General features: G+C 44.5%; 1 protein-coding gene and 1 pseudogene across 8 annotated transcripts in view; both read right to left on the bottom strand.

The window, feature by feature from the left end:
* NECTIN3 (nectin cell adhesion molecule 3) overlaps positions 1–21,042 on the bottom strand; it is a 294,923-nt gene that overhangs the window by 156,487 nt on the left and 117,394 nt on the right. Inside the window, exon 10 of one of the 8 annotated variants that reach the window (XM_049105420.1) lies at positions 8,645–9,085. The exons of 4 other annotated variants lie outside the window; for them this stretch is intronic. In XM_049105420.1, coding sequence (XP_048961377.1) covers positions 8,740–9,085 — 346 coding nt within the window. In that variant the 3' untranslated portion in view covers positions 8,645–8,739. Of the gene's footprint in view, positions 1–8,644; positions 9,086–17,102; positions 17,843–21,042 lie in introns of those variants that run through there. 3 more of the 8 variants (XM_025478062.3, XM_025478038.3, XM_025478065.3) reach the window with 3 other exon arrangements.
* LOC112641654 (small nucleolar RNA U3) lies at positions 3,386–3,521 on the bottom strand (annotated as a pseudogene).

Genomic DNA, 21,042 nt, shown 5'->3' with positions numbered 1-21,042 from the left:
CCACTAATAATAATAATAATTATAATACCAGTAATAATAATAATTAGTGGTAATAACCACTAGGGTTAGAAAGGGGCAAAGGGAGGGAGGTGGCTATGGTACAAGAGGATAGCACAAGGGGTGCTTGTGATGGAATTATTTTGTATCTTCACTGTGGTGTTAGTCATACAAATCTCCATATGTGATAAAACTGCATAGAACTAAATGCAATACACACACGTGCACGCACAAAAATGACCGCATTTCAAACCTGAATCTGAATAAAGGCCCGTGAATTATATCAATGTCAGTTTCCTGCTTGTGACATTGTACTATGGTTTTTTCAGGATTTTATTGGTAGGAGAACCGAGGTGAAGGGTACACAGAAAATGCTCTGCATTGTTTCTTCCAACTGCGTGTGAATCTATAATTATCTCAAAATAAAGTGTTATTAAAAATTATAATGGTAAATAGAAAAGAGAACATAATCTCCATAATACCAATTCACTGTTACAACAATCATGGCTATTTCTTTTATTCTCGTGGGTAGCAGCTGGATAAACACAAAGAATAGGATGGGGTTTATTAGACTATCTCAAATAATAATGCATGATTTTAACAAGGCAAAAATTTCAGTCTTACTTATTCTCTGTAAATATGAACTGTGCGGAGAAAATAGTACCAAATGGCGTTGGTGTTTCCTCTTATTCATGCCTCTTCACCACTGATGAGTGTATCATAGCACCTCCAGCTCCGTGGCTCACCTGAGAGGATTAATGTGAAGAGCCGTAGCCACAACATCAGATTAGCATTTAGGCAATCGGGGCAGAGTGCTATACTAGGTGCTTCTTTCCCTATCTTCTCCTGATTTTCTAACATATAGGAGACAATCAGTACCTTCGTAGCAGAGTGGATCCCAGAGTCCAGGCCTGCTGTTGTGTTAGAATGTATAACTTTCAGGCTCAGAAGGGCAGGGAAGCCTTTTTTTTTTTCATTTGATAAGGCAAAACCCTGAAGCAGTAATCTGTTTAGTTGAAAATCAGAACTGGGAGGGTGTGGATCTTCGTGTACAGCACCACCTCCTGCCCCTCGACACACAAACGCACACATACACTCAAAAGATACACGTCCTAAGTTCTTCTCATAAATGAATATAGACAATTATGTAGAATTTACTGATGAAACCCAGCCATAAACGTGACATTTGAATTCAGCCTCTCTTGAGTAGCCCCAGGTAAGATCCAAAAGGCACAATTTAATTTCAGACCCAGAGTGAAAGGTTTATGACCATGTTATTCAAACAAACACATGTTGCTGTGAAATACCACCGTGGCCGGGCCATCTGTTTATCTGGGCGATTTCATTTAGTACACAGATCTGACGGATAAATCAGCTGCTTTTTGGCATCACAGGGCCTGCAGGAAAGGCCAAAGTCTGTAATTCGGTTTCTGCTCATCACTGGTCAAGCAAGAAGCCCTAATCAGAGTAGAGTGGCAAATGGCTGATTTCAAACGGCAGGCTCTGATCTCTTTTTCTGAAACCTGTCTTTCTAGAAGGTCCTCCAAGTTAGATTGGACACACAATTATATGTACATCTCTGACGCTTGTATGACTCGACCAGGTATTGTCTTGAAAATCCGAATGACATTGTTTATCCTTTCGGCTACTTTACAGGCCACTGCTTTCAAAGCAAAGGTCTTTTAAGATACAAGGTCAAAATAGAGTCGTTAGTGTTAACTGGCCATTGTCATGGTGTTCAGTAAAGATCTCACGTGGACAATTTAATAAATGTAGATTTTTTTTTAACTAAAAATCTGGAGAGCAAAACAAATTCAGATATTAGATTATTTGCCTGTACTTCTTAGTGTAGGACAGGGGAATAAATACAAATTCGAGATCAAACAGACACATGTTCAAATGTCTACTCTTTCTTGACCCGCTGCAATTGGGGCAAGTTACTACACCTCCTTGAACCTCACTCTCTGAGTCTATTCCCTCATTCATAAACATGAAGATACCCCTCCAAGCTCTGTGAGAGTTGACCCAACAACTAGCACACAGTTGTAGGACAAATGCTTGCTCAAATCTTTCATTGAGATTTTCTTGGGTAACAAATCTCCTTGGGTAGTTGTGAGAATTGGCCCAATTGTTGGCATACAGTAGGCGCTCAATAAATGCTTGCTCTAGTCCCTTGCTGAGATTTTCTTGGGTAACAGAGTGGAATCACTGAGCAGGAATAACTGTTAATTCAAGGCACTGTGTGTGTAGTGGCTCAGAGGGCAGATCCTGGAGCCAAACTGAAGCTAGGAATACAGCTCTAGCACTTTCTATATATATAACTTGGGGCAAGTTATTTCATCTCTTTCAGCAGGATTCTCATCTGGACATGTGGATAATAATAGCACACCTACCTCAAAAGGATTAAATGAGTCAATATAAATATGAGCCACTCAGAGCAGCACCTGGCATGAAGCAAGTGCTGGATAAGGGTTAGCTCTCTGTATTATTATTACCATATGTTGTTTGGAAACTTACACTTCATGGCTCATCTCTATTATTTGGAATGACTGTTTTGGTTTTCTTTTTTTTTATCAGCCATTTAATAGATCTATTTCTTTTCCCATTGTTCTATATTAAAAGTACCTGAGTAAATCTGGCTTTTTTCCCCACCTCATCAAGTCTTCCTGGGTGAAATCATGCTTCAAATGAGGGAATCAATGACCTTTACGAGTCTCTCTCAGGAAGGGAAGCTGGCTCTAAGGTTCTTTTGAATATCTGAAAAAAGTGGGATTTTTCTGGTAAATCTACCCTCGGGCTTGACATTCTCTAGGGTTACTTCTTGCATTAAAATTCTGTGAGGAAATCCTTTCCCACTCTTGGAGAGGACTAGGGAGAAAGAAACAAGTTTATCCAAATCGCCATGGGAAAGAAATGAATAATAAATATGGAACTAAGACATCCTTACTTCTCTTCAATGATGAGCCCAATAATACATTTCAAGGCATTCTATCATAACTTTTAAAAAGCTTCCTTTTTGTTTTCCATTTTTAGGAAACAGTATATTTAATCATATTGAATAAAATCTACAATCCAGGTTAGTAGTAGTGGTCCCCTTTGCAGAGAGAAAGGTGGCACTGTTGGACATGTATTTTGAGTGAATCTACGTTGGGGTAATGGATTTGCAGTCTTCCTGAACATTCTTATGCTCTGCTTCTCTTTGACCAAGGTAATATGTTTCAGAGATGACTGCCTCAGGCTAGAAACTTGGGTTTTGCTCTATAGCCATGGCACACACAGAGCACAGCTGCCGGTCCCCACTGTCGTGCTGAAGTGGTGGTGACAGTTCTGTGCTTCACTCAAAGGCAGGATAAGCCACCAAAGTGGGCAGGGTGGGAGCTCATCTCAGTCAGCTCGGCTGTCTTGCAAAGTCAAGGGAACCTAGACAGGGAACCAACCACCTCTAAAAGACATCCTGATACCCTACACGTTCAGAGAAACTTCTCTAGTAACAAACTATAGAAATGATCCCTGAAAGTATACTAGGGGTGGTAGAAGGGGAGGAGGGCGGGGGGTGGGAGTGAATGGGTGACGGGCACTGGGTGTTATTCTGTATGTTAGTAAATTGAACACCAATAAAAAATAAATTAAAAAAAAAAAGAGCAAGGGCTTCAGTGTCAGCCAGACCATAAAAAAATAAATAAATAAATAAATAAATAAAAAATAAATAAAAGACATCCTGAGACTCTTCTCTTGCCTCAGAAAGATTCCTGTGCTCTCATCCTATTCCCTCTTCTGATTCACAGCAGGCCGCTTATGGGCCCTTGAGCCGTCCTGGAGCTCCTGGAAGCCCCCAGAGTGGCTCTGGAGACCCCAAGAAGCCCCCTGCAGCTCCTCCTTCCCACCGGGAAGCCCCACCGGGGCTGATCGCTCACATGTGCACTGCGCATCACCTGCAATTTGAGATTAGTCGTTTCTGTCTTTAGTTTGCCTTTGCAAAACATGAAGGCTACCATTGAAAAATAAGGGAGGACAGAGCTAATTTTCTTTTTCTTTCTTTTTTCTTTTTCTGCTTATCAAATATATAGACTGTTTCAAAAGCTTAGCAGTGAAAATACCAAAGTTCCCTTAGGAATAAGCTTGGGGGGGAGGGGAACCTGGGTGGCTCAGCGGTTTGGTGCCTGCTTTGGGCCCAGGGCGTGATCCTAGAGTCCCAGGATCGAGTCCCACATCGGGCTCCCTGCATGGAGCCTGCTTCTCCCTCTGCCTGTGTCTCTGCCCCTCTCTGTCTCTCTAAATAAATAAATAAATAAATAAATAAATAAATAAATAAATAAATAAATAAATAAATAAATGCCTAAGCTTCGAGTCCCCACGTCGGGCTCCCTGCATGGAGCCTGCTTCTCCCTCTGCCTGTGTCTCTGCCCCTCTCTGTCTCTCTCTCTCTATGAATGAATGAATGAATGAATGAATGAATGAATAAATAAATAAATAAATAAATAAATAAATAAATAAATAAATAAAATAAAAAGGCCTAAGCTTGGGCGGCGGCTGCTGCTAGGAGTCCGCAGGTGACCCCGTAGGTGACCCCGCAGGTGCGCACGGAGTTCCGCAGCCGAGGCGGGCGGGGCCGCGCGCTGGGGGAGCCCCGGGGCCTGCGTGGGGCGGAGGCAGGACCGGCCCGTCTTCACCTCCAAAGGGGCATTCCGCTAAATATAACTAAACATGATCTAATTTTTATGCTGCCAAGAAACAGGGCCCCGGCCCACGTGCTCTGGCCTGAGGTCAGGGAAACGCTGCCTTCCCGCGGGGAACCGGCTCCGAGCTCCCAGCCCCGGCGCCGGCGGAAGGCCGCCCCGACAGCCCAGCTCGAGCCCCGAGCCTGGGGAGGGAGGCCGCGGGTCGCAGAGGCCGCAGCAAGGCGGTGGGGGGGGGGGAGGATGGGGAGGAGTGGGGGAGGAGGAGCGGGGGAGGAAGAGGGGGGAGGGGGGAAGGGGGAGGAGTCGGGGGAAGGAGTGGGGGGAAGGGGGAGGAGTGGGGGAGGAGGAGTGGGGAGGAGGGGTGGGGGAGGAGGAGGAAGGGGAGGGAGCAAGGGGAGGAAGGAAGGAGGAGGAGCGGTGAGGAAAGAAGAGGAGGGAGGAGGAGGGGAGGGGGGGAGGATCGAAGAAAGGGGAGGAGGAGCGGGGGAGGAGGAGTGGGGGAGGAAGGGGAGGAGGCAAGGGGAGGAAGGAAGGAAGAGGAGCAGCGAGGAAAGAAGAGGAGGGAGGAGGAGGGGAGGAGGGGGGGAGGATCGAAGAAAGGGGAGGAGGAGCGGGGGAGGAGGAGTGGGGAGGAGGGGTGGGGGAGGAAGGGAGGAGGCAAGGGGAGGGAGGAAGGAGGAGGAGCTGCGAGGAAAGAAGAGGAGGGAGGAGGAGGGGAGGAGGGGGGAGGACCGAAGAAAGGGGAGGAGGAGCGGGGGAGGAGGAGTGGGGGGGAAGGGAGTGGAGCAGGGAGGAGGAGGAGGGGGGGAAGGAGGATTGGGGGGAAAGGGGAGGAGGGGGGAGCAGGAGCGGGGGAAGAGAGGGAGAAGGACGGGGGGTGGGTGGGTGACAAGAGGAGCGGTGGGGGCGGCCCTTCTCGGGAGACCCGCCCCCCGCGGTTGCCGGGCCCAGGAAGGCTCCGCTGTCCCTCCTCGTCCCCTGCGAACAGAAGCCTGGGCTCTTGCTCTGGGGAGTCGCTCCAAGCAACTTCGTTTCAGGAACCTTTTTTTTTTTTTTTTTTTTTTTTTTTAATATTCAGAAGACACCGTTGTTCTAGGGGTTCAGGGTTACTTCCAAGCTTCCCGCATGTCCCGAGTCTGCGAAAGGCTCCACGGTTCCCCCTTACTTGTATTTGGGAGGTGGGGGCTCCTGCCGTGGGCGCCGTCCGCCCCTCTGCCCGGGATCTGCGGGAGAATCATGGGGGGCGGGGGGTAGAAGACGGGGCAGGAGAGACTCCAACTCCGGGAAACGCGGTTGCAGAAGGGGAGCTGGCCGGGGGATGGGGTGACTGTGACTGGGTGACAGGCACTGAATGGGATGACCACTGGCTCTTTTTTTTTTTTTTTTTTTTTTTAAGATTCATTTATTCATGAGAGAGAGAGAGAGAGAGAGAGAGAGGCAGAGACACAGGCCGAGGGAGAAGCAGGCTCCATGCAGGGAGCCCGACCTGGGGCTCGACCCCAGGTCTCTAGGATCAGGCCCTGGGCCGAAGGCGGCGCTAAACCACTGAGCCACCCGGGCTGTCCAGCACTGGCTCTTATACTATGTGTTGGCAAATTGAATTTGAATTAAAAAAAAAAAAAAGAATCCTCGGATACAGTGGTCAAGGGCAGTGGATCAGCTGCACTTCCAGCCTTTCTCCTGCCTGGAGCTGATCTCAACAAACAATTTTACACCATCATGATTGTTAGGCTCAACCTGTTGATCGTTCCCTTCGACCATGAGAAAATAAGTTACACACATAAGCTAAGAGGCTGAAAGGGTGTGATTTCTCAAGCGATGAAGCAGGAAAACTCACTGACAGGAGCAGGATTTAGTGTGGACTCCCCTGCCGTCCACACCAGAGGGGCTCCCTGCCTGCACAGCTCCTGCCACTGAACATGTTTACCTTGAACTCAAGTCTAACAGCCTTTGTGTGTTTAATGCTGTTTCTGAGGCCATAAAAGTAATTATGTGTTGATTATAGAAAATCTGAGAAAACACACAAATAGAGATCTAAAATAAAAATCAATTCTAACCTCTTAAAGGAACAGCTGTTAACATTTACTAACATTATGTTAACATGTATGTACCCAGCCACATTTATACAATACACACATACACAATTTGTGATATGTGTGTATCACACCGCATCCATGCCATACCACAGCATCTGTGACAATTGAGGTCACAGAATATAAAATTTTGAATCTTACTGTTTGACTTAATAACACATCATTTGTATTTTCCTTTGATTTAAAATATTCTTTGAAGACATTTCGATGCATACATAACATTCCATAGTATAAATGTATAATTATGTTAACTTTTTTCCATTGATGAGTTTTTGTGTTTTTTCCAAGTATTTGCTTTTTTGAATAATAATTTAATAAAAACCTTAATACAGGAATCTTTGTCTAATTGTTTTACTATATCCATATCCAGAGTGCTAAATGGGAAATTATTATGTCAGAAAGTGTGGGTTTCTTTTTAGAAAGCTATGTTAGTTTATATTCCTAGAAGTCGTGTCTGAAAGTATTGCTTTATTATCCTGTTTTCAATACTAAATATTATAATTTAAAAATGCTTTATAAGGAGTGAAAAATAGCCATTTCGTTGTCATTTCAAGTTTCATAGTTTCTAAGAGGCTTCATTTTTCTAGGAAAACAGCATGATTGCATGTATGGCATATTTTCTTCAAAACATCTCCAGTAGGTCTATCCAAAGAGCCTTCCTTAACTATCATAAATGGAACCATGTGGTGATAACTATAGTATTCTCAGGGTAGAGTTTCAAGAGACACTCACCAGGCTGTGAGGCTATGCCTTCTGGAATCATCCGAGCACTGGCTGCTAAAAGAGAAGGGCAAAGGGGGCAGTTTTGGGGTAGGGGGTGGCTCTCAAACCTATAGCAGTGCCACAGCGAGGAGGCTGGATCAGAGCTTCCCTGCAAGAGGACTTTGGACACTGGGGAGGAAGATTGCTGGAGGACAGAAGAGTCTTCAAGGATGTGAAGGTGTGGAGACAAACACTAACAGCTTGTCTTCCTGAGGACATTTGTTTTGGGAGGCCAGCCCAGGGTGGATGCTGGGATGGGCAGTGGGTGTCAGATTAGATGCGTGGCAGAAATGAAGCAGGTCACACCTACCCATCTGGTAGCAGATAGTGGCACAACATTCATCTAGGAAGGCAGAGGGTGCATCCAGAGCCCAAGGTGGTGGCAGTTGCCAAGGGGCCTTAGCTGTGTGGCTCAGGGGACTCTGGATGTTCTGAGGATCTGGACATATTAGATCAGATCTTTGGGCCCCAACATCCAAGTAGGAAGCTAGTTACTAGAGCTGACATGCAAGGCTTCGCCTGGCCGGACAAGAATAGCCTCAAGACCTAGGTACCAAAAAAAAAAAAAAAAAAGATCTAGGTACCAACTCCAAACATCCTCCTAGTGAGGCCTGGGAGCAAGCCCAGATGCTGCCTCCAGTTGGGGATGGAGAGGTCTCAGCTGTGGGGACTGGCACACGGAGGTGGCAAGGGACCAAGAATGTCATCAGAGAAAACACGGAGAGTACTCTCGAGGACACCCCAAATGAAATTCAAAATACTGCATTTATTCTCACCGTGCAAGCTCTTGAACAGAACTGGAAACTTAAAGTGATAAATTGCAAGAGATTTATCGGTGAGGGGGAAAAAAAAAGCAAGTACTCAAAAAGGCCCAATGGGGAAGGAACCAAAACTGGAACCGGGAAAGCAGGCTAACCCAAGTGGAACGAGCAGTCAAATGGAATGTGTTTTGATACCAGCAAGGGAGGACTGAAAAGCAAGAGAACGATTTGTAGGGACACATTTTTTTTTTTTTTGAAGCCAGATTGTAAATCAAGAGCATGAGATTAATGATGACCTTAAAATGGCTAAGGTATTGAACTGATTTTCTTAATCTGTCTTTAATAAGAAAAATGGAACCAAGCAGCCATTTCAATTAGGTGGTAATGTAGAGTTTGCAAAAATGTCCACAGCTGGTAAGGAAAACCTGGAGACTGTAAATATGCAGCTCAGCAGGTCCTGATGAAATCCATCCTGGAAGTAATGCCTGTAAATAATCCCCACGATTTGGGGAAAGGTGTAGGCGGGGGTGGTGGTGGGGGTGGGGGGTGTTGGGGGGAGCAGTGGGGAAGCCAGGGAAAGGCAGCCGGCTCTTGAACCCCTTGAAGAGCTCTGGGCAGCATGCTATGGGGAGGGGGGTGCTGTGCAAGAGACAGGAGGGATCTCATGGTGGGCCTGGGAAGCAGGCAGGAGGGAAGAGGAGTTTGGAACATGAGTAAGGAACTGCAGGTGATGGTCAACGTCCTCAGGTGTTCTTGTGCGTCTTTATCACGTTCAAGACGGCCTGCCAGGTTGCTGTAAGGGCATCGAAGGAAAGAACCAGCTTAGTTTTGAAGAGCATATGTCGCATTTTGTTCAACCCAGCAAATATGTGACAAAGATATATTACATGCCTCACCTGTTCTGGGGGTGCGATGGAGGAGGCAAAAATGTGTTATGATTTTTTTTTTTTTTTGGACCTTATGAACCCATGGAGGGCACCAAGGAGCAAATAAGGAAATAATGCAAAATGGTGTGAGTTCAACTGTCACGAGGGAGGTACAGGCCTTGAGGGCCAGGCCAGAGGACACGCCCACAGGGACCCTCACCTCTGGCAGGTGTCAAGAGGGGGCACTTGAAGTGGGCTTTAAGGATGAGAAGGTTCCCAGGCACGAAGAGAGGGTGGGCTCTCCCCGAAAAGGTTGGAGCAGCGGGGGGTGTACGCTGGGGAATAGCAGCTAGTGGGACTAGAGCGCACATGCTGGGAAGTGGGAAGTGATAAGGGGGAGACGGAGAAGGCCAAGTTGCAAAAGGTTAGAGTACTAGAAACCAGAATAGGGCATGATTTGGTCAGCAAGGCGTTATCGTGGCATTCTTGAGCAAGAGAGCGACATGAGGAGTGGACTCTTAGGAAGAGGCTCAGTCCTGGAGAACGCGGGCAGGATCAGAGCGTGGACAGGTGAGTGGGAGGGTGTGCCCTCAATATCAACCCCCCTTTCCTGCCACCACCCCCATCTAAGCCACCAGACCTCCCCATCCAATGCTTTGGCCTCTAAGCTAGACTCCCAGTGCTGTCCTTGCCCCTCTTGGTCAGTTGCAACACAGCAGCCAGAGCGATCCTGTTAAAGCATGAGTGGATTATATCTCTCCCATCACAGAACCCGCCAATGGCTCCTATCTCAGGCAAGGAGAAGCCCAAGCCCTTACAATGGCTCCCCCAAAGTAGAACCCGATCCAGTGCCCACCTTGCATTACCTCTCAGACCTCAGCTATCTGTTTTCCCCTCACTCACTCATTGCTTCCTCAAATGCAGTGGCCATAGTCCTGCCACAGGACCTTTGCACTTGCTGCTGCCACTGTCTGCATGGTTCTTTCCCTTTCTCCAGGTGCATGGCCCCGCAGCCCTTCACACCTTTACTTACATATCACCTTGTCAGTGAGGCCTTCCCTGGCCACTCTATGTAAACTGCAAACCCTGTGCCCCCAACACTGACTGCCTTCCCTACTTTGTTTTTCATTCATACCTCTCTCTCTCTAACATACATTTTTTTAAATTGTTTACTGTCTCACTCCCCCTCTATCCCCATGAGACAGAGATTTTTTATTTGTTCTGTTCATTGCCATAGTCTTAGCACCTAGAGCAGAACTTGGCAGGTGCTCGATCATAAATGCTGAATGAGTGAATGAATGAGTAAATGAATGAATGGATATCACAGAAAGCTGAAATGGGTTGAGGGTGCACAGTGGATGAAAGCTTGTTAGGATGGAGAAAGAGGGGCTCACTGTAGGAGCATCTGTACAAAGCTGCCAGCGTCTGGGTTCCCCAAGGAAGAGTTAAGGAAACGCATGTCCTCTCAGCAGAAGCCCAGCTGCTCCTCACTGCGTCTGAAACCTGGGTGAAGGCCGGAGGTTATAAAGGGGGGAAACGTCCAAATGAGACCCATTAAGTGACCCACTACGTGAACAGATCTCAATCTTTCCAGGAAATTCCTAATGAGGTTTTGAAACATGTACTTCTTCCCCTTCTATCTTTAATTCTGCTTGATATCACTACCCCCCAAAATCTATTTTAATACTGTTCAGAATTCTAAAATCAGTATCAGCATCTTCTACGCACATCAAGAGTTCATTTTTAAAATAGCATTTGGAGGTTTCTTATGACAAACACTATAAACCATTGTTTTATAATTAGAACTCTCAAAGCCCCTCACATAGGTGGAAATTGAAAATAAAGAAGAAAAAAGATTATGAGATGAGTGATATGTGGGAAAGGAACATGCATGTGAGGGTGAAAAAAAATGAGGATAAAAACAAGAAATGGGGGGGGGCACCTGGGTGGCTCAGTCGGTTGAGCATCTGCCTTTGGCTCGGGTCATGATCCTGGGGGTCCCAGAATGGAGTCCTGTGTTGGGGTCCCTGCTCAGTGGAGAGTCTGCTTCTCCCTCTCCCTCTGCCCCCACCCCGCTCATGCCCTCTCTCTCTCTCTCTCTTTCTCTCTCATTCTCTATATCTCAAATAAGTAAGTAAAAAATCTTAAAAAAAAAAAGTAAACATTTCTTTTTTAGTTTGAGAGAAATTGCCTTCTCTTCAAACTCTATTCTCAGAATGGTTTAGGCTTCTAGAGGAAATTTCAGAGAAGAAGAGAATGAACCTCCCCTGACACGAGGAAACTACCCCCTTGAATGAGGAGAGAGAGGCGGGGGCAAGATACAGGCAGAGACCATAACCCAACATCACCCAGCCACCTGCAGCGCCTTCCTAGTCTAGAAATAAAGAGAAACTGGTCTAATGAAAGTAACTGGCTTCCTTCAATTTCTCTCCTGGGGTGAGCAGGGGAAACGGAGGAGGAACCCATGCCCTAGCTCTCAGCCTCTGACGCTGACCCTGCTGCTGGGGTCTCCTCGCCCAGGAGCCGGGGTGGCCCACATCCAGGAGGAGGCAGGGGCATGGAAACCTGGCCACTCACCCAACCTGGGGGAGCTCAGGTGGGCCGGCCACATGGACCCCGGCGCTCCCTGTGGGGTGCTTTGAGGCTTTCCAGACCTGTGCCCCAATTTTCCATCTCTCTCTGCCCAACCTGGCCTGACCTCCGCTCCTTCCACAGGCATTCATCTCGAAAGAAGTCCCTGCAGACCAAAAGCCATCTCAGCCTCTGCTTCCAGAGACCCCAGCTTGCCACAGCCCTAAAGGAGTGGTCCTAGGGTGCAATTAGATGGGATTTTGGAGACAAATCACTAGCCACCTGGCAGGCCATAAGGACCCAATGGGTGAGAAATACAACCTGGCCTCCCCTGGCCCTATGTGATAGTACAGCAGGTGGTTAAATGAAAAGATACATCCCTGACAAGGAATGAACTAGCAGGTGAGATTTTTTAGGGGTTGAGAAGGGAGAAACTGTAACTATAAAGACAATGGAATTGGTTGAGTATTGCTAAAAGCCATTAATACACAAAAGGTAATGAAAAGCTGCAGGCAATTAATAGGGGAAAAAAAAAAAGCCAAATATGAGAGCCAGAGGATCTCCCTGGTAGTTACAAAGAGACCCTCACATCCTGCAGCTGAGGCCCAAGCCCAGAATTAAATCCGATGCTGATCCCCAGAGATGGTAGACCTTAGGAGTTCTGCGCCCCACTCAAGGCCCACCCCCACCTCTCCTGCTGGCTGCTAGGCCCATGATAGGATTGGGTCATAGCACGATCAGCCTGGGTCAGGCTCGGCCCAATACGGGAGAAGGGGGCTTTGGTCCAAGGGAGCTGCAAGGCCTAGCCAGCATATGCTGGCCGAGGTCAGGGCACCCTGGTGGTCCTGGACCCTGAGGCTGCTTGAGCAAGAGCAGCCGGGACAGGGGACTGGTTGGAAGACTACCGATTTGGGAGCACTCTCCAGAGATACAGGATTCGGACCTCGGCAAGACCCCTGGGAGATGCGTCACCTTGCTACTAGGATGGTTCCTAGGAGCATGAAGACAGCGATGGCCTAAACTGAGGCTGAAATGTCAGAATTTCCTTGGCAGATTGAGGAAGAAAGGATTAAAATGCTCGGGGATGTAGACATGCTAGAGTATCTCTGTATACACTGTATGTGAGGCCTTGCCTCCAACCACAGGATCACGTTCCACAGAAAGGCCTGGAAACACAGCACTACCAAGGCCATCAGGAACACGCTGGGGGGAAGGGCTCCAGCATCACTCAAATGCTCAGCAATGATGAAAGGACCACAGACAGTGATAGGAGAGAACCCGGAATGAGAAGACTCCCCCCCACCCCCAATAACAGAGGCCAAGTGTGAAACCGGTTGAAGCAAGCCAGGTGGATGAAATTGTCTCCGTGAGCAGCTGGGGTACAGTGGCAGCCGTGGGGGATGACAGGAGAAGACGACAGGATCCCTGGGCCAGTGGCACCAGCAGCAGCAGGGAACTTCTCAGAAATGCAACTTCTTATGACTCTACCCAGACCTACTGAATCAGAACTCTGGGATAAAATCGGAGTTCCATCAGGGTGACTCTAATGCAGGCTAAAGTTTGGGAACCTCGGGATGGCCCACGGGCTTAACAGGCCGGGCCTTGGACGGCAAGGCTGTGCCAGGAGACCCAGCCACGTGGGATGAGCTACAGCACGGGGTGCCTGTGCCAGAAGGTCCTTTGCACCTGAGAAAAGGCTTTGCCTTCTCTCTAGCAAGGAGAAGCATAGGAGTTTCAAGAAGTCACAGATTCTTCAAATCCTCTACGTTTCTACTTAGGAAATGTCGTATTTGGGCAACAACGGTTGTGAGTTCTGAGCAACGAACAGCTCCACCTGTTGCTCTACCGAGCAAGGTAACGTAATTGCCCGCTTCTGCCCAGCAAAGCCGCCTCTTTTCTTTGATTTGAGCTGACACATATAGGTCAGAAGCACTAATCTCACAGTCACTTTGGGTTTTACCATCAGTGAGAAGGGAAGTGTGGAGGGAGAGGGCGCCTTCCTTAACTGACAATAATGTGGAAACCTGTAAGACCAGAAACTCAAAGGGCCATTTCAAGTCTAAGGTATGAACTAATTATTGCCCGGATGATTCGCCATCGCATTTCTCTTATAGCAATTTCAGAAGGTATAAAAGGACTTTATCCCCCCATATATTGTGCTTTTTGGTGAAAGCATAAATATAAATAAAGGTTGAGGCTTTTCCCAGAACCTCTGGGAAGTAGTAACTTGCAGGAAAACATCTGATCGCAGAGGTGCACAACTGCGTATCTAACCACCGAGACAAATCTTCCCCAAGTGTTTCCTTACTCTCACATTGGCACTTTTGCACAAACCATCTATATGTGTGGAATACGCCTGCTCATTTGTTTACCAGGCTGTTTCCTATCTATTCAACACCTAGCTAAAATGTATTTTCCAGGAAATCTTTTGGATGGATCAGCGTATATTCTCCTATTCTTATTTTGTTGTTTTATTCCAGCACGTTTTTTGACATTCTGAGCAGTGTGCATGGGTATGCATTTATCTGCCTTGTGGAAATGTGGCTATGATCCCTGAGTGATGAAGGCTGAGACAAAGGATATTTGGGAGTCCAATGATACAATGGGATGGGCAGATATACTTCCTCCTACTGGCTGGTGATAGGAGTGGATGGGAAACCAAGGATAGCCCTGAGGATGGCAGCCACAGTTCCTGATTCCCATGAGCCGTAGTGCCCAGTTGGAGAAGGTTTAGGTCAGCCACATGTTTGCAGGTGTCAATTACGCATGTCCCTTCCCAACTTCAGTGGGGGTGTGTCAGTAGCTTAAAACTGATCGTGGTGGGATATTCACACTGTGGGGATCAGAAAATGTTATAAACCAAGTTTTTGTGTTTTTTTTTTCAAACCCAACAAGCAGATTTATCAGCACCTTTAGCATCTGTATTCTTTTTAACATTCCACATCTCCTTTTAAGAGGCTCATGCTTTCCTCTACATTCTTGAACATAAAGAATGTATTTATAATACCTTATTTTAATGTGTCCGTCTACTAACTCTATCTTCTAGATCAGAAAGTTTGGCTAACTATGGGTCAAATCCAGCCTGAATCCTGTTTTTATAGGACCCATGAGCTAAGAATGGTTTTACATTTTTAGAGAGTCATAGACAACAAATAAACATTATTAGCCATCAGGGAAATTCAAATAAAAAACACAATGAGATAGCACTTCACACTTACTAGGATTAACTATAACCAAAGACAGAGCATTAATGAGGTGATAGAAAAACTGGAACCCATACACACTGTTGAAGGGATTGCAAAAAATGCAGCAGCTTTGGAAAACAGTTTGGCAGTTCCTTAAAAAGATTAAGCCATAGAATTGCCATATAATCAAGCAATTCCACTTAGGTACATATATAAAAAAATAAACACATATGGTCAAAGACTGGTATATGTAAGTTCGTAACAGCATTTTAAAAAAATATTTTATTCAAATTCAATTTGCCAACATGTAACACCCAGTGCTCATCTCATCAAGTGCCCTCCTTAGTGCCCGTCACCCAGTCACCCCATCCCCCCACCCTCCTCCCCTTCTGCAACCCTTTGTTTCCCAGAGTTAGGAGTCTCTCATGGTTTGTCTTCTTTAATTTTTCCCACTCTGTTTCCCTTATAGTCCCTTTCATTATTTCTTGTATTCCGCATATAAGTGAAACCATATGATGATTGTCCTTCTCCGACTGAATAATTTCACTCAGCATAATACTCTCCAGTTCCATCCACATTGAAGTAAATGGTAGATAGTCATCATCATTTCTTATATGGACCACATCTTCTTTATCCATTCATCTGTTGAAAGACATCATGGCTCCTTCCACAGTTTGGCTATTGTAGTTATTGCTATAAACATTGGGGTGAGGTGTCCCATCATTTCACTACACCTGTATCTTTGGGGTAAATATCCAGTAGTGCAATTGTTGGGTCACAGGGTAGCTCTATTTTTAAATTCTTGAGGAACCTCCACACTATTTTCCAGAGTGGCTGTGCTAGCTTGCATTCCCAACAACATAGCAGCATTTTTCATAATGCTTTGCCTAAAGTGGTAACAACCCAAAAACCCATTAACCAATAAGTAGATTAAATGTGGTCCATCCATATAGTGGAAGATCCTTGGAATATTATTCAGCAATAAAAAGTAAATGATAAATGCTGTAGCATGGATGAACCTTGAAAGCATGCCAAGTGAAAGAAGCCAGACACAAAGGACCACACTGTACATGATTCTGTTTATATGAAATGTCTAGAATAGGCAAGTTCATAGAAACAGAAAGTAGATCTGTGGTTGCCAGGGGCAAGGGGGTAGGAGGATGAAGAGAGTGGATAGGAGTGGCTTTCTTTTGGAGGTAATGCAAATATTTAAAAATAATCTGGGAATATACATTGAGGGGCCCCTGAGTAGCTCAGTTGGTTAAGCATCTGCCTTCAGTTCAGGTCATCATCTCAGGGTCCTGGGATCAAGCCCAGAGGCAGGCTTCTTGCTTAGCAAGGGATCTGCTTTTCCCTCTCCATCTGCCCTCCCCCTATTCATGTGCTCTCTCTCTCTCTCTCTAAAATAGATAAATCTTTTTTAAAAATAAAAAATAAAAAATGCTGAGCTTTATACCTTTAAAAGTATAAAACTTTTAAAAGGATGAATTTTATGGTACCTCAATAAAATAAATTTTTAAGCGGTTCCCAGACTTGGACATTTCACAGACCATTAGATACAAAATTCAGGGACCAATGATAGACACCAACTTTTTTTTTTTTTTTGGTAAATAGTAATATTTCAAAGTTACTACTGCCACTATCATTTCATAAAACAAAGTATATTTTAACACCTAAGGATTAACCAGGAATTATTTAAATGGAATAAATACAGCTTCACTAAAAAAAGTATTAAGTAATTTTTGCAATTATAATAATGTGTAACTTATCGTCACATTTTAAAAAACATTTCCAATACTGCTTTAAGTATGAATGTACTTCTGTTGCTATTTTTAAAATCTTTTTAAAAAATAGATTCCAGTATAGAAATTTTACCATTTCTATAAAAGATGTTCTTCAAATCTTGAATTTTACAGTCATGTAATTAGGCTATCACTTTTTTTTTTAAAGATTTTTTAATTTATTTACGAGAGACACACAGAGAGAGAGAGAGGCAGAGACATAGGCAGAGGGAGAAGCAGGCTCCTCACAGGAAGCCTGATGTGGGACTCGATCCCAGGACCCCGGAATCACACCCTGAGCCAAAGGCAGACGCTCAATCGCTGAGCCACCCAGGCATCCCAGGTTATCACTTTTTATATGTATTTTAAACATAACTGATTTATTGATAAAAAGGCAAATGAAAAACTTTAGTTGATAAAAACTTTATTCAAAACATGTCAAGAACCATACAGTTCAAAAATAAAAGATAATTTCTGGTAACTGAAAAATAAAGAATATCTATAACAACCACATTAACTCTACTATTTATAATACAATCTCAAAATCAAAGCTAATCTTTGTGTTTCTATATTTTGCCACATTTGAGCTAAAATCCTCCTCCTTACCCCACTACATTGTTATGCAACCCTTTTAGTTTGAACTCTTAAAATACAACTTGGGCATTTTCTGACAAGCAAGAATATATACTATTGGTTTCTTCCTATACATAGTTCAAATCAGTAGCAACTAATTTTTACTAAAAATATTTTTAAAAAGAAAAAATGGGGAAAGCAGGTTAGTAAAACATTTGATTTGAAAACAGTGGGGAGGTTAGTATTCTGAACTGAGCTGCACAAGAATACATTTCTACTTGAAGACTCTCCAGATTATTCATACACATTTATATAGTATAGACCTTTGCAAAATGCTTTCCACAATTTATTAGTCGGGACTCATGACCCCACCAGGTGCTGTGAAATAGCAGAATTAACCTCAGTTTATGCCAGGAAACCAAGGCACATGGTCAGATCTTCTCAGGGCCAGAGTGAGGTCTCATTAGCTTCTGACTTCTTACGTGCAGAGCCGAACACCTGTTAATGCAGTACATTCACTCAATGATGGGAGTAAAAGTAGGTGGGATTTGCTGTGGAAGAGTTAGTTCTGGCTCTGTAAGTAAAAAGATCAGAGTACGGATAAGGTAGGGAGGACAATTTCAGTATGAAAAGTGTTAATGGGAAGAAAGCTAAAACCAGAGTAAGACTATTCAGACAGAGATCACTTTTCAGAAATAAAAATAGCAAAACAAGAATAGGAAAAGAATTATAGCTATAGAGTTTCTCATTTCTAAGCCAAGGGGCTTTTATAAGATCACTTTAAAGTAGGACCTCTCTTGAAGACAACCCTTTAAGTATCTTATTTTCTCCTCCTTAAAGCCCCTTTAAGGTACATAGTACTAACTTACAGGGTGAGATTGAGGAGTACCGAAGAGGTGCAGAGCACATGGAGAGGGAACAGGCTGGAGCAGATGTCATGTCTTAAAACCCTGGCTTAGAAATAGAAGGTACAGGATAAACAGGAACTTTTCTGGATGGACAAGTGGAATAATCCGGGGATCCAGTGGCAACTTAACATTAGCTACTTAACATTTTTTTTTCCCCACAAAAGACTTGGAATTTCAAGTACACCATGAAACCTAAGATGACAAATGCTCTTCTGGGTATTGAAATACACAGTATGTTCTCATAAGACCACACCACACGAAAAAGCAGAGACATAAATGAGCCACAGTGTGGGGAAGTGCAAACTAATGCGTTTAGGACAAAATACTGCCGTCTGTAGTCAAACTGTGATGGACACCGAGCCATCAACATGACTTGAGAGAGGAATTTACCTTATCCTGATCAATGTGCTAGGGTGGATTAAGGAAAAACACTGGGTCATTATTGGAAACGTTATTAAAAAACCAAAACAGTGATGCTCATTCACTTGGAAAATCCTGTGCAACCCTGGGCTTCATAGATCTACTGTGAGTCATTATGGGACATTAGGGAATGTTTGAAGTATATTCCTAACCCCTGGAGGGGACACATAAAACATCTCTTCATGGCTGTCAGGCATGTTTGTAGCAGGATGGGTCACAGTTCTAAGCCAGTATAGCAAATCTGATGTTCTGGATTCCCAGGGGGGCTTTCCCAGGGAGTCCTCTAATCGACTGTCACAGTTCAATCCCATGCCATGATGATAAATACAACCAGTGTAGGCTGTGATGCCAAGGACCTTGCTGGGAAAAACCTCAAGAGGGCGACTGTTTGGTTAAAGAATACAGAATATAGCTAGTTCTTTTTGGTGCAGGGAGGTATGTAACTTGATACATATCATGGCTTTAGCCTCCAACACTTATTAGAATGTTCTTGGGAATGGACAAATGAAAGGGAGTTATGCCCAAGCAGTGACATGGAGAATCCTTTTATTTATCAATGGTGATTTCCCTTCTCCCTGAGATACAGCAGGAACTTCCCCATCACAGTGTCAGTGGGGAGTGTCATCTGAATTTCTGACACTCTCTTTCATTCTAGTTTACTGGGCCCCACAATCAAACTGAGAACTAACCTTCTAATGAAAATGCAGTAGAAATAAACCTCATATTTTACGTATTTTGACCGTCAGGGTAAATATGACCTTTCTAGTTCCCACTTCTAAACTTTTTGCAGAGATAATGTTAAAGCAAATATAAAATGGGCCCAAAATAGTGAAATGTTTGCAGATGTGAGGGTTCTTCTGCACATGGGAATGGACAAAAAATTTTTAACTGTGTATTTTAAGTGGACCCTTCTCCCTCTGTCTCTCTGACACACCACCCCGGCTCCCTTCCCACCCCCTTCCCACCCAGAAAGAAGTTGTCACTAAGGAGAAATGTCAGCAGGTGTGATACTGTGAGGAATCCTTAACGAGTTGTTACATTTATGTAATTTAAATTATTTTGGCAATCGCTAACTAGTCTTAATATACACTCCAGGAGTGGTTAGTTAACATTTGAAGAATCCTACTGGGGAAATAACATCCTCCAAAGGTTGTTAACATTTGAAAAACTCTAGTCACTTCAGAGGCTTTATCTGTAGTTTAACACCAGAGGTTTTCTTAATAAATGATTACTTTCAATGGCCAAAAAGTGGTAAAGTGTTAAAGGTGGACTGACCAAATACCGTAGGGCACTCCAGCCCTTCCATCAACAGGCTATGAGACTCCAGCAAGCCCACGAGCCCTGGCTTCCTAGATTACTAACCTGTTCTGTGTCTAGCAGTTAAACAGAATTGGGTTGGCTAACACTAAATATACTCGAATATTATTGGATTTGCTTCTAATAAACTTTTTGCATATTATTGAGTTCCCTGAAAGAACAGAGCTCGGACATTTTCAAGGTTACAGGACAGGCTGTTAACAGGATGCCTGCTTGCTTATAAACATGAATGATGCAGAAATTGGTCTAAAAGCTGATTTCAGTGTAAAGAATTCACCAGGTAAAGGTGGGGGTGGGGGACGAGCTACAGCCCTCACCCACCTCTACATCCCAAAAGCTACCAGAACAACCTAAGAGTTGCAAGTGACCAAACCAGCCAAGTCCAGTTAACAATAATTTTCTTTAATGGAGGAAACATAAATACCTTTATAGGTATAATAAAATTAATCCAGGCGGAGTCTATCATTGAATAGGTTTGCAAATAGCAGTTTCTAGTTTATCGGAGGAAATGGAAGTCCCTGGTCTTCCTATAAGACTGGCAAACAGTCCAAGGATGCAGAGCCTTGTCAGTTAAGCAGCTGGCTGAGCCACGGGTGGGGGCCCTGACATTTCTACTTCACACTCTTCCTGTTCTGGTTTTCTACCAAAGCTAACTAGTTTTCCATGTATCCACCTCTCCCCAGGAGTTCAATAAAGGTGGGACAAACCAAAAGAACTAAGGTGAGGGTGTTAGAGAGAAGCTTGTGCCCAAATTACTTTGAATCAACTGGGAGGGAGTAGCTTTCATTATTTGATTGTTTTTGCAGCTACGGTTAACCTAATGGATATGAGTCTTTATGAACATTTTGAGTTCAAAAACGAAGTAAAAATGAGCATATGTGCATCCTTCAATCTTAACAAACATTTCTTATGGTTTGTTTCTATGTATTTTCTTAGACCTCTGTTAAAAAAAAAATCAAGAAAATGTATTCCCTAACACCACTCCCCAAAAGCAGATTTTAAAGAAGTGACAGCTGGCTGGCAAGTGGCATGATCTATGGGTGTGCACCATAGAAGTGTGAGCCTCTCGATCCCCACAGGGGCTCCCGGACGGGGATAAAACAGGAGTTAGGTCCTAGTCAGTGAGGGG

This window comes from Canis lupus, chromosome 33 (assembly GCF_003254725.2).
Source record: "Canis lupus dingo isolate Sandy chromosome 33, ASM325472v2, whole genome shotgun sequence".
In the NCBI taxonomy this organism is placed as follows: domain Eukaryota; kingdom Metazoa; phylum Chordata; class Mammalia; order Carnivora; family Canidae; genus Canis; species Canis lupus.
Note: the sequence above shows the minus strand (reverse complement) of the source record. Positions and strands in the feature narration are given on the sequence as shown.